Raw genomic sequence first — 12,681 nt, 5'->3', positions numbered from 1 at the left:
CACTAGAGGGCATACCCGCAGGCACTTTATGTCCACCGGCGGGAATGGAAACGCCGAGTACCCCGCGGGTTCCAGCGCTAAAGTACTTAGAGTCAGCCCGGGGTTGGTCAAGACACCGAGTGGCCGACTGGCAAGGGGCAACAGACGGGCAGGCCTGCGGTGGATTGACTATGGTCATGCCGCCTGACCTCTTGACCAAAGGTGCGCGATCCCAACGGGACCTTTGTCGCAGGGCTTTCGGTCCGAGGCAGCCCAAATGGCTTCCGTGGTCCCTTGATTTCGAAACAGTTTCAAAAAAGGAACCTTAGGCCTGAAACGTATCCAAAAACTGTTTCTCATATCACTGGAAGCTGCATTCTTTCTTACGATTCCTCTTGCATGTTTTTCTGTACCTACATAGACAGACTGGCAACATTTCTTCCAGCCGTCTGGAAACCCGAAATGCTCAAATCTGGTTTCAAGCTAGAAGACAACTGCTGTGGGACACATAAATATCTGCCCAACGGGGCCACAACAGCTCGTCCGCGACGTTCAAAGTTCCGGAGCGGACTTTCCACCCCTTACTAAAATTCCCTCGATCTTGACTGTGAAAAAATCATTACCATGGTCAAGAAATCGTCATTTTACGTTGCTCTCCACATGCTGGGGGCCAGTCGTCTGTTACTGTCTGCTCCGATGGATGCTGCTCCTATGGATATAAGCTTTGGTAACTTACATCTCCTGCTCCAGTCTGCTTTCCATATTATGTATATTGGCTGAGCCTGACTTGCCCTCCTCGCAAATTTCGGCACGTTTTATCACAAGGTCAACAGCTGACTCGCACTCCTGGCACATTCCGGCGCTTTATTCGACAAGATCGTATGAATCGTGAACACTCAGCCGGCAACTGGATCCATGATCATGGGATGGAGGAGGCATACCATATGAACGGAGTCGGTCGGTTTAATAGCGCAGAGGAGGCGCAGCAGGGCATCCATCATGGAAGCTTAAAGCGGAAAGGTAAGTTATGATATCCATGTTCTGTTTCCCCTCCAGAAACACCAACCCCGCGCTGATTTTTTTCTCCAGCAGGTGATATGAGCACCCTCGTCGAACCGGATGAACGTTATAAAGCAGGCCCCGTGAAGCCGATTGAAGGCAATCCCTTTAGCATGCAACACAAGATTCTTGATTACCTCCAGGAGACGCTGCAACAGTTGGGCTACTCACCAAACTTCAACGAAATTCCAGGTGCTGAATACGTAAACACGCTTGTGCAAATTTCCGATAAGGTAGAGAGGGACGGTCACATCACGCCAGAAAACCTGGAAATCATAGAATGGATCGCTGATGAGCCAAAACGGAGAAGCTCGTCCGGCCCAGAGCATGCAACACCGGGATACCCTAAGGACGTTCAAGTGGCACTCGGCCTCTTGATTCGAAATCTGGGGAATATGACTGGCGCAAAGATAATTATGGACCCCTAGCATCCCTAGAATTCTTGTAATTCCCAGTATACCCAGAATCTATCTCCTTTAATCCTAGGTTTCAAAGAGGGCGACTCCCGGGGGTTTCTTGGCTTATGACCTTCCCATAATTGCTCAACTGAGAAAATGAAATCTACAAATAACCGGAAAAAGAAGTCATCAATTCTCAATCAACATTTCATCACCCCTTCCTTGTCGAGTTCTTAATCCTTTCTATTATTGGAATCTCATTGACTTTCTTCTAGCAGATTTTGCCTCTAGGTTTTCTTTAATTTTTGGCAAATGTGCCACAGGCGCCTCACCTGGTCCTCAATCAAGTACCTCGTGTCTGCTATTCAACACTGTTAATCTGGAAGGAAAGCCTTCTAAAGCAGCTTATTTGCTGACAAAAAGTCAATTGCTCCCAATTGTCAAAATTAGATTAATTAGAACCTCCCTCAAAATCTGCAAGTCATTAATTATGCAATGTGAAGTCCTCAAATAATGATATAAGGCTTCATGTTGCCTGTAATTGCTTTGTATTTAGTCAGGACCAGGTGTAGAACGTGTTTGCTGGTGAAAATTGATTGAGAGCAAGCACAAAGCACCAGCAGATTATGAGGTTTATGGGTAAAACTTAAAACAGCTGCTTGCCATTTTCAAACAACACTTTGTAGCACTAGTCGACTTCTGGTGAGATGTACGTCCCCCCCTCCCTCTAACAATTGATTTAAAGACTTAAATAGCTAGATTTCTGCGCAAAAAATGAGACTTTTTGGGATGTCTAGTTCCCAAACCATGTGCATATTTTTTGGGGATATCTTGCTTTTGAGGCTTTGAATCAAGGGGGATCAAGGGTTCCAGATTTCACAACTTCCCTGTCACTGTTGGATTTGCACTGACTTTCCCTCGTCCCTTTGTGGCGAGGGAACCTTGTTGAGGTGTGATGCACAACGGGAGAGGGACTTACACCCAAGCGGCCGTGTCTTGCGTGTGAGGAATCCAGGGTCTTGAGGGTTTGGTGTAAACCAACTTCCATGGCCCAGGAAAGATACTTACCACAACCCAATCAAAGAATCTTTTGAAGCCACTAATCCTGAGCTTCTTGGCTTTGGATCCATCAACTCAGATTTATAGAATTCCGCTCCTATCATGCTAATTCTCCCTGGTCCAAAGTCCAGATTTCCATTTACACAACCTCCAATCTCAGCCATCCAGGGTGATATAACCCATCACCCCATACGTAGACATGCCCCAAATTTAAAAAGTTGGCCCGCCAAAGCCAGTACTTGTTTTATTTAAAGAAAATAAAATAAAAAGAGATGTTTGCGGGGGAAAAAACAACAAAAAGAAAGTCAACACTACCGGGGAATGAGAGCATGTCCAAAAAAAGGAAAAAGAAATCTGAACAGAGGGATTGCTGCACAATCAAGCAGCGCTAGTCCTTTGAAAAATGTTCAGCGGCATTGTGAGTGGTGGAATCTAAAATGTAGAAAAAGAGAGAATTACACCTCAAACTCAGATCCGCGAGCTCCGTTGTCTTGGGTATAAGCCTCGCATGCACTTTGCGCATGGCTCTCGGCAGCCTCGCGAGGCTTTGTTAGGCTAGGGATTTGCATGCCTCACAGTTGATGATTCAAAAGTCCCAATCTCAAGTTCGATTGCAGTGAAATCCCTGCTCATTGCCCTCAAAGCTCTCAAAACATTCTGCATCCACCACAAGCAACGCTCGCTGCATCCAGCCCAAGCTTGATTTCAGTCTACATCCCTATTTTCTTCTGGATGCCAGAGAAGCATGGTCTTCTTATCCCAGGATTGGATAAGTTCAACTGTGAGAGCAGGGGCCACGGGCTTTGGTGGAGTATTGCAGCAGACAAGCTGACTGGCTCCAGCAAAAAGAAGACACGAATGTTTTGCGGTGACCCCACCACATATTCAGGTCTGTTCTTTTGTAATGCATTGGATGAGAGGGAGAAGATGTAGATGAGCAGTAAAAGAAGGGTAATAAGTGTCACGAAGAGGAGTTAGCGACCAGGAAGGCGTCTTTGAACCACTCGAGCAGCGTGTCCAAGTCCTCCAAGCCGACGGAGACCCTGATAAGATTAGCATCAACGCCGAACTGACTCGCCCACTCGAGCTCGTGGAAGTGGGCGAGGATGACGTAGGGCGAGGAGAGGGTGAAGTTGGTGCCGAGGGAGGGGCCCTTGTACGAGCGGAGATGGTCGTAAAACGTGGCACAGGAGGCATGGTCGTTGAAGATGATGCTGAACAGGCCGCCGTAGCCGCCTGGGGGCTGCTTCCGCCGACACGTCTCGTAGTTCTCCGGCGTCGTGTATCGCGGATAATGGATCGCCTTGATGATCTTGTTGTCCCCCGACTCGGTCAGGCTCTTTAGATACGCACATATCCCACTCGCGTTCGTGTTGATCTTGGCCACCCGCGTCCGGAAGTCGCGCGAGTTGCGCTCCATGAATATCGCATCTTCGCCGAAGTATGTGTCCTCGTACATCCCGCTCCCGCTCGTCGGGTCTCCGTCCAGGAGCGCCTTCAACGTGCTGTGGTGCTTCTGCGACGGGTTGATGATCATGCTTTTTGGTCCAGTTGTGTGTCGGTGCCAAAAGAGCGTGAGATCTGTATTCTCCATGGGGGAGTGGGCGAGGGGAAGGGATGGGTGTATCTCACCTGCCGCCCATCACGTTGCTGTCTCCGCTGAACACCTTGGTGAGCGAGCTGACCAGAATATCAGCATATGGCAGGACCTCGACGTTCAGAAAGTTTCCGATGGTCTCATCGATGACGACCAGGAAGCCATACTGGTCCGCCAGCTCGCGAAGACGAACGAGGTCGGGGGATTTGAGGAGCGGGTTGGAGGGGAATTCGCAGAACAGGGCGGCGATCGGCGGCCGCCCCTGGGCCTGGTTGTGGGCGAGCAGCTGGGCCAGAGCGGCAAGGTCTTCGGATTCGCCGTGGCCAAAGAAGTGTGCGCCGGGGCCCCACTTCTCGATGATCTTGAGGGTGTCGGTGTACGGGAATCCGAAGGAGATGCTCTTGCCGATCTCCTGCCCGGGGCGGAGACGTGCCTGGATGGCCATGGCCAGTTGATGGGCGTAGAAGATCGAGCTCATCCCGGTGGGGTACAGATAGATGTCGGACTCGGTCAATTGCCCGGCGCCCCGCTCGGAGCGCTTGAGGTTGAGTGCTGCCGGCGGACTGGTGGAGCGGTCGGAGGGCGGGGTCTCGACGAGGATGTCGGCGATCCGGCGGCGGAGTGCTAGCTTGGCGCCCTGGACATGCTGGATGGGCAGGTTGCGGCCGTAGCGCTCCTCGACGTAGGTCGATGTGTTTTCGTCCGTTTCGACCCGGGGGGTGATGGGCGGCGCAGGCAGCGGGAACATCGGGCTCTGCTTGACGTTGTAGCGCCGCGGGGCAGCCGCGGGCGAGTTGGGAGGCGAGGGGAAGTCGTCGAGGCTCGGGCTGAGCGGGTTCCGGGCGGACTCTCGCACGGGACATGAGCCCATGAGCCGCAGCGCCCGTTCGGCGAACCGGGAGGAGATGCCGAGGCCGGTGTGTTGCCAGAAGGTGCGAGCGAGCCCGAAGATCTTCTGGTCCGGCACGAAGAGCACGAAGACGCGCAGGGGAGGCTCGGGACGGGTGGTCACTGGACTCGACGGCTTCCCCGAAGAGGCCTCGAAGCGGACCATCCGACAGCGCTTCTCGAGGCGTGGCTCGGAGAGGCCTTGCTTCAGCGCCTGGTCGGCAACGAACTTCCGGCACAGGTTGGCGGCTTTCTCGGACGGGAAGAGGATGCAGCGTTCCTGGGCCGACAGGGCATGGGCAGCGCGACAGATCTCAGCGAGCTGTGCAGACACCCAGGCGAAGTCAGTGCTTGTCCGCGCGGAGGGAGGGGAGAGAAGAGCGAGACAGGCGAGCCTTCTGGATGTCCTGGTGGATGAAGAAGCGCGGATAGCCCGTGGTGAGCCTGGCATGGACTCGGTCGAGCCCCAGCTCGTAGTCGACGTTGTCCTTCCAGGTCGGCAGCGAGACGGAGACGGCGTGTGGGGTGCAGATGGGCACCGATGAGCCCAGTTCGGCGGCGTGTCCGTCGCTCGGCGCTGGCATGGTGCGGTTCGTGGGCTGGCCGTCTCCCGCGCGCCGGCCGGGCTTGTCCGTCTTCCCAGTTGGGTGCACTGCCCCTGCACCCGCCAGCGTTCCAGCGCATGTATCCAGCCCGCCAAGCCCGACATCGATCCAAACTCAATCGGAAACCCTCCCTGGAAATCTCCCCCTCCTCCTGCCATTTGATCATAGGGCTCTGAGTATGTAATCGGCACTAGATGCAGGCTACTCAAGATAAAGGCAACCCCTTGCCCAGGCTCTCGCAGTGACTCATTCCAAACGGCAGGAATGGAAACAACTTTCTTGGTGGCCGCATTGGAGCACACAAGCAACATGCACTTTCTGAAACAAACTTATAATGGCCACATTGTTGCAGTCAAGAGAAACATATGAAGAAAAATATTAGGACTAACTGGAACAAGTAACAAAGATTCAACACGGAAATGGTAGAAGGGACAGAGGAAATAAAGAAAAAAGAAAAAAAAAACTGGAAATCTTGAAGATTATTGATTTTGGCCCCTCTCCATGAACTTGTGAGGTGATCACAATTTCCACTGACCAGTGCACCTGCCCAAAGAGAATGTAAATCAGCCACACGACATACTCCCTCTCATCCTCTGCAGTCATTGACTGGAATCATACTGGTTCTTATCCAAGTAATTGTTCCATGTACTTACATGAATGGCCATTTTTCCCCCTACTGGTAACCTATTAAATTCTTAAGCGTTTTTTTCAATTTTTTCAGCTTTGAGGTGCCCGGCTTGTCTGCTGGGGAGATAATTACATGATCAATCGGATTGAGCCATCCATTCATAAGATTGATTGGATCATCTTTGTTGAATCTGTCTAAAATTAAACGCATCCCATAGTGATGAAATCCAGTAATTTTTACTGATTTCTCCAACAAACTCTCGTATTCAGCTTTCAGATTCATGTAACGGTTTGGGGTTTGTTTGTGTTTGTTCTGTTCAAATTCCACAATCTTTTGAGCGCTATGAATCCTTATTGGCGAAGCGTTTGGGTCAAACCACCCATTTTCCTCAAAAAACCTGTTGCGAGTTGTTTGGATTTGGATGATCTTCCCAGTCATGTCATGTTGGTTCAAGAGATCACGTCTTCCGGATTCGTACAGCGCATAACCTATGCTATTGGCATTGTATCTGAATATTAAATTTCTAATCCAGTAGTTTGATAACACCTCTTCAAGGCTGTCGGTTGTTGATTGGTCTTGTGAAATATCCTCAATGTAAGCCTTCAAACAAGCCAATTGATTTTTGTGAGGGTCTACGGCAGAGCCTTTCCATTCAAATCCCTGATAGAGCCCTTCATCAAGGAAGACTGCCCATTTGGATGATGACATATCGCCATCTAAAACTCGTCGGGGTGCCATGTTTGCAAACAGCTTCTGCATTGATCGGAACAGAATCTTCCCCTCAGTGGTTTCGTCAATCACTTTAATAAAAATTTCAAACAGGAATTCCAACTTTGTTAGTCATGATCTGTTTTCAATTGGGATGGCCCAGTTTTCTGCTTACGGTTTAGCCACCAATGGTATTGATTGGTTTTGGAATCTTTCCTTAAGAAATCCATGTCAGGTATGAAGCTTTTAAAATTAACGAGGTTGGGGTATTGTTCATCATAACAGCGGACAAGGTGTCTCCCCAGCGTCTTGATTACTCCTTCATCTTTGAAAAAGTCTTTCACTTCTTCCGGTGTGATGAATTTATATTGGCACAGGAGACGAATTGCACTGAGTACATTTTTAACCAAGACAAATTCTTCTTGTGGCAAGCTGTCTCCACCACGCTCTGAGATCAGAATTTCCTTCAATATTGCAAGATGAGCTTCTCCTTCTTGTTTCTTAACTTCTTCATTGAAATATCTTGGTTCTAGAAGGTGTCTTGCAAGCAGTGGGGCAAGTTTTCTCCCATAAAAATTTGACAATTCAAAAAGCATTGGTTCCATGTTACTAGCAGCATCGCTTTCTGGTATCACCTGTAGTGCTGCCTTGACATAATTTCCCATTAATTCCTCCGTATCTGTACGAATAATCCTGAGATCAAGATACTCCTGATGATTTTCCCCTGCTGAATCTACACTTATTAGCTTTTCTTGTGAATTTTCTGCCTTGATGACTCAAGTTGTCAAACTGTTAACTCACCAACACTTGACAAATTATACAATATTCTTCCTTTATTGTGATACATAGGTGCAGTATTAGCACAAAGGTGTCAGAATGAGTAAGCCTGAGAGAGATAGGAATAAATCAGAATTTGAAAACTCACCAACTTCATCAAACACCCCAAGTAGTTCTTCACTTTTTGATTGATTGAGCTCAGAATAGAGCCTTCTTGGGTACTCTGATTTCATGAACAGTGTCAGCTTTTTTGATTCTCTCTCATATGGATTTAAATAACAAAAACCTGCCTTTGAGATCCGTTGAAGGAGAGTCAGCATCACACTTATATGCTGCTGCATTGTACCCGTTTTGTTCTATTTATAAATGTTTTTATAGTTCAAATTTTAGTGAGTATGACATTGGGACAAAATTGGGCAGGATTAAGCTCACCTTTCCAGGCGGGATTAATCAAGCCTTCCCAGCCGCGCTCCCAGCTGTGCATTCGTTTTTCCAACCTTTTCCCACCTATGAAGGACCCTTGGAGGAAAACTGCTAGGAAGATACATATGTGGAATTGGTAAAGCATGTTTGGATAATCCTGATAATGATCAAGCCAAATATAATTCTAGACTGTAAATTTTCAGTATAAAAAGTTTTAAACACAAAGAAGATTTAATATGTTAACAACAAGCAAAGACACTAGGGAGAAGAATCAGTGCAAGCCTGGGGGGGATTAAATAGCTGAGAATCACACAATCAAATATACCAATGTATCTTGGTTCGCCCAACATTGTTGCTGGAAAGCCAGCTCTGAAACACCTTTCCCGCCAGAACACTTCTTGAAAAGAAGTATAGCACGGCTCAACAACACACAGGTTTGAATGCATTGTACAGGTGCAGTGCTCACCCCAGAAAGTTTATTGTGCCATTTACTTGCGGTTTTTGGGTTGTGCAAGTTCCTTACTGCCCCCAATTGGATTTCATTGAGCCATTGATGCAGGTTTGGCCAAAGTCAGTTTACATACTACCAAATACATTTGCCAGGCCAGAAGGCCAGAGAAATCGATGAAACTTGTGATCATCATGGCTGTAACAAGCTGATAAATAATCTGAAGATCACACAATTGAATGTACTGATTTTATTGATGGGAATCAATCTGAAACACTCTCCCCGCCTGAACCTTTCTTGCAAAGGTGTATTGGATGGCTCAAAAACATGCAGGTATCCATTCCTTGCACTGTCTCATTATTATATGGGTACTGGCTAAAACTCACCCCATTTTGCCATTGCCTTGCTGAAGTTGTGATTCAACCACTACTCCTTTGGGGGTTTCATGGAGCCTGCAAAGTTTTAAACCTCTTGAGACAAAAGCAAAATCACAGATGAGCTCTTGGTGTTGAGGCTTGAGATGAAGGGGCAGTGAGGATTTACAGCGTACTGGATGCAGATCAGCAATGCACAGAGAGAAAAAAGAGTGAGACAATCAGGCCCACCAAAACTTGATCAGATTTCACAATAATAGAGATGGAATATGGCACCTGAGTACCTCTGGCAGGTGCAGGTACCCCCCTGAAGTTTCACCAATTCCTGACACCCACGCCTGCACCCGGCACCTGCTAGTAGAGGGTACCTGCAACAACAGACAGTTACCCGCCTACAGGCACTGGGTACCCGCAAACTGGCACTTAGAGCCACCCCTGCCCTTTAGGGTAGGAACTTCAAACCCAGTTACCTGAGACGGGTGCAGGTACCTGCCTCAAATTTCACTCAGACTGGACACCCAGCACCTGCCAGCAGCTACCTGTACGGTAAGACGGGTACCTGCCAACAGTTACTGGATATCCAGCAACAATTACCTGTTTGCCATCTCTACCCAATAATCCTCAATATATCAAGGAATTCTTTGGCACCAAAAAAGGCCCTAGTTTTTTTTTTCTTTCAAACTGAGGGTCTCAAAAATTCCAAGAAATTAACAAAGAAAAGTCATCTCTGCTGGCTGACAGCAATAAAGATTAGAAATTCATCTTTTTCATTTGCAGCGCACAAAGGTTTGTACACTACCACACACTTTCAACAGGAATTTGAGTGGACAATTTCTGCAGTGCACAAGGATTTTTTCACAGTTTGAAAATTAAATATGTTCCATTTTTTTTTTTTTTTGAATTTTTTTTTCTTTTGTTTTTGAAAAAAAAGCCAGATTTGATAAGAGAAATATGAATAACAGAATTAATCAACAGAACCAAGATCAAATCTGAAAGTGTAGACATGCAGAAGGGGAAAAAGAAATGTTGAAAGAAAAAATCTTTGGCTTCCCTCTGAAATTTGTATGTGATCAAATATTTTGTAGATTGAATCTGCACCTGCCTAAATGAAACAAATATTAACAGTAAAAGTCAATTTTTCTTGTCATATAAAGTTTCCTGATGGAATATATTGGTTAGGATCCCAGGAGATATTCCATGGGTTCATAAAAATACTCACTTTCTCACCTACTTTTGACCCATACCCTCCCTTTCATTCTTTTTCTTTCTGTGGCTATCTATTTTATCATGGAATGATGCTCTCCATTTTTCCCGTCTTGAAACACATCTCTCTTTTATGGAGGGATCAGTTACAAAATCCACTTTTTTTAGCCATCCATTCCTCAGGTTTACAGAACCAGTTCTGTCAATGCTTTTTAAAACAAAAACAATCCCAAATTTTGCAGTTCCTGGAATGAATCTTAGCATTTCCTGAATTAAATACTTGGTTTCAGTTTTCAGTTCAATGTAATCTTCAGGTGTTGTTTTCCTTTTATTCTGTTCAAATTCCTCAATAAACCGAGTACTTTGAATGCGGACTGTTGGATTTGCTGAATCAAACCACCAGGTGTCTTCAAAGAACCTGTTTCGAGTTGTTTGGATTTCAAGGATCTTCTCAATCAATGAATGTTGCAACAGGATATTATAATTTGTGTTGACTATTTCTTGATTTACCTTGTTGGCATTGTATTTGAGTATGAATTTTATAATCCAGAAGTTTGACAAAACTTCTTCCAGGCTAGTGGTTGTTAATTTGTTTTGTAAAATGTTGATTACATAAACTGACAAAAATTCCAATTGCTCTTGACTAGTTGTTGTGGAAGAGTGTATCCATTCAAATTCTTGATAAAACATATTGTCAAGTAGTGTTGCCCATTTCATTGAGGGAAGATTTCCTCTGGTAGCTCTTGTTTCCATATTTGAAAAATACTCTTGCATTGATTTTAGAAGAACCTTTCCCTCAGTGGGCTTGTCAAGCACTAAGATAAAATAATTAATTAAACCAAAAATGCAATATTGTCAGAAATTTATGCCTCAATGTGTCATTTCATTGCTCACCTCTTAGCAACCAATGAATCTCTGAGGTTTGTGAGTCTTCCTTTAAGAAATCCATATCAGGTATGAAGTTTTTGAAGCCAGAGACATCAGGATATTTTTTCCCATGACAGTGAACAAGGTGCCTCCCAATGGATTCTATTATCCTTTCAGATTTGAACAAGTCTTTCACTTGTGAGTATCTGATAAAGTCATATTCATACAGGAGCTTAAGGGCATAAAGTGCATCTGTCACCAAAATAAAATCTTCCTTTGGGAAATAATCCCCACCGCGGTATAAATCCAGAATTTTCTCCAAACTTTCAAGACAAGCTGCTCCTTCTTCTTCCCTAGATGCATTGCCCCACTGGTCTGTGAATTCTTTCATGAAAAGTGGAAGAAGCTCTCTTCCATAAAATAGCAACAATCTCGAAACTGCTGATTTGATATTGATGCTGGCAGGTTGGCTATCAGATACTGCCATGCCTAGAGGCATAACTGCTAATCTACTTATAATGTCACTAATCTTTTTGACATTGGGATGTTTAGCTGAAATATCCCTGAATAAATTCAAAGTGTATCAGATTTCCTTTTTTTGAATTATGTATTGTGGAGGCTTGAATTTAGAAATCATCGACTTACACTTATTCAAGAAAGTATCAAATCCGCCTGTTTAGTGATACAGATATACATATATCATTAACATGGAAGTGTAACAGCCTATTCAAACTGAGGGATAGTAAAATACATAAAAAATTCAAAGAACTGACCCACTGGTACCCACGCATGAGCTTCTTGATTGATTTGTAATTCAGGCAGCTCGGAACGCGACCTTCCTACACTTTGAGGGTAATCTGATTTAATAATGTAAGTTTTAGCTCTTTCAATCCAGGGAGATCATTTTTTTTAGGAAAATAAGCCTTTAAAGCTTGCTGAAGAGGATCTGTGCGCTGCTGCATTGTATCTTTCTGTTCCCAGTTCTTCAGACAGCAATTTGGCGGAAGTGAACTCACCTCTCCAGTAGGGTTTTACAATTATCCCTTGCCAGTCTTCCATTCTTTTTTCCAATTTTCTTCCATTCAAGGACCCTTGGAGGAGAAGCGGTAGGAAGATAAATATACGGACCTTGTTTAGCATGTTTGGAATATAAATTTGATAATGATGAAGCTAAAAACAATTTTATTTCTGTGAAATAAAGTTTTAATCCTACAGTGGGACTAGGTGAGACTCCGTAAGAATTTCAAAGATGTAATGTTTTATCTTGTGGCGATTGGGTGACAGATCCGTGTAAGCTGGGGATTAAATAGCTGCGAATCACATACTCACTTATTCAAGAAAGTATCAAATCCGCCTGTTTAGTGATACAGATATACATATATCATTAACATGGAAGTGTAACAGCCTATTCAAACTGAGGGATAGTAAAATACATAAAAAATTCAAAGAACTGACCCACTGGTACCCACGCATGAGCTTCTTGATTGATTTGTAATTCAGGCAGCTCGGAACGCGACCTTCCTACACTTTGAGGGTAATCTGATTTAATAATGTAAGTTTTAGCTCTTTCAATCCAGGGAGATCATTTTTTTTAGGAAAATAAGCCTTTAAAGCTTGCTGAAGAGGATCTGTGCGCTGCTGCATTGTATCTTTCTGTTCCCAGTTCTT

At 45.3% G+C, this 12,681-nt stretch overlaps 2 protein-coding genes across 2 annotated transcripts; both read right to left on the bottom strand.

The window, feature by feature from the left end:
* Positions 1-3,456: 3,456 nt before the first annotated feature.
* Positions 3,457-5,146, bottom strand: PtA15_14A448 (uncharacterized protein; the record flags this gene model as incomplete). Its single annotated transcript, XM_053163165.1, has 2 exons — positions 3,457-4,033; positions 4,128-5,146. 2 exons carry the CDS (start codon positions 5,144-5,146, stop codon positions 3,457-3,459), a joined length of 1,596 nt encoding a protein of 531 aa, XP_053027119.1.
* A 1,112-nt stretch (positions 5,147-6,258) lies between these two features.
* PtA15_14A447 (uncharacterized protein) lies at positions 6,259-12,072 on the bottom strand (the record flags this gene model as incomplete). The annotated part of the gene is made up of 6 exons (XM_053163164.1): positions 6,259-6,407; positions 6,471-7,013; positions 7,097-7,600; positions 11,659-11,685; positions 11,787-11,870; positions 12,030-12,072. 6 exons carry the CDS (start codon positions 12,070-12,072, stop codon positions 6,259-6,261), a joined length of 1,350 nt encoding a protein of 449 aa, XP_053027118.1.
* Between the last annotated feature and the right edge of the window lie 609 nt (positions 12,073-12,681).

The sequence above is a fragment of the Puccinia triticina genome, chromosome 14A, assembly GCF_026914185.1.
Source record: "Puccinia triticina chromosome 14A, complete sequence".
Lineage (NCBI taxonomy): Eukaryota > Fungi > Basidiomycota > Pucciniomycetes > Pucciniales > Pucciniaceae > Puccinia > Puccinia triticina.
The sequence above is the reverse complement of the archived record's forward strand: the minus strand, read 5'-3'. Positions and strand labels throughout refer to the sequence as shown.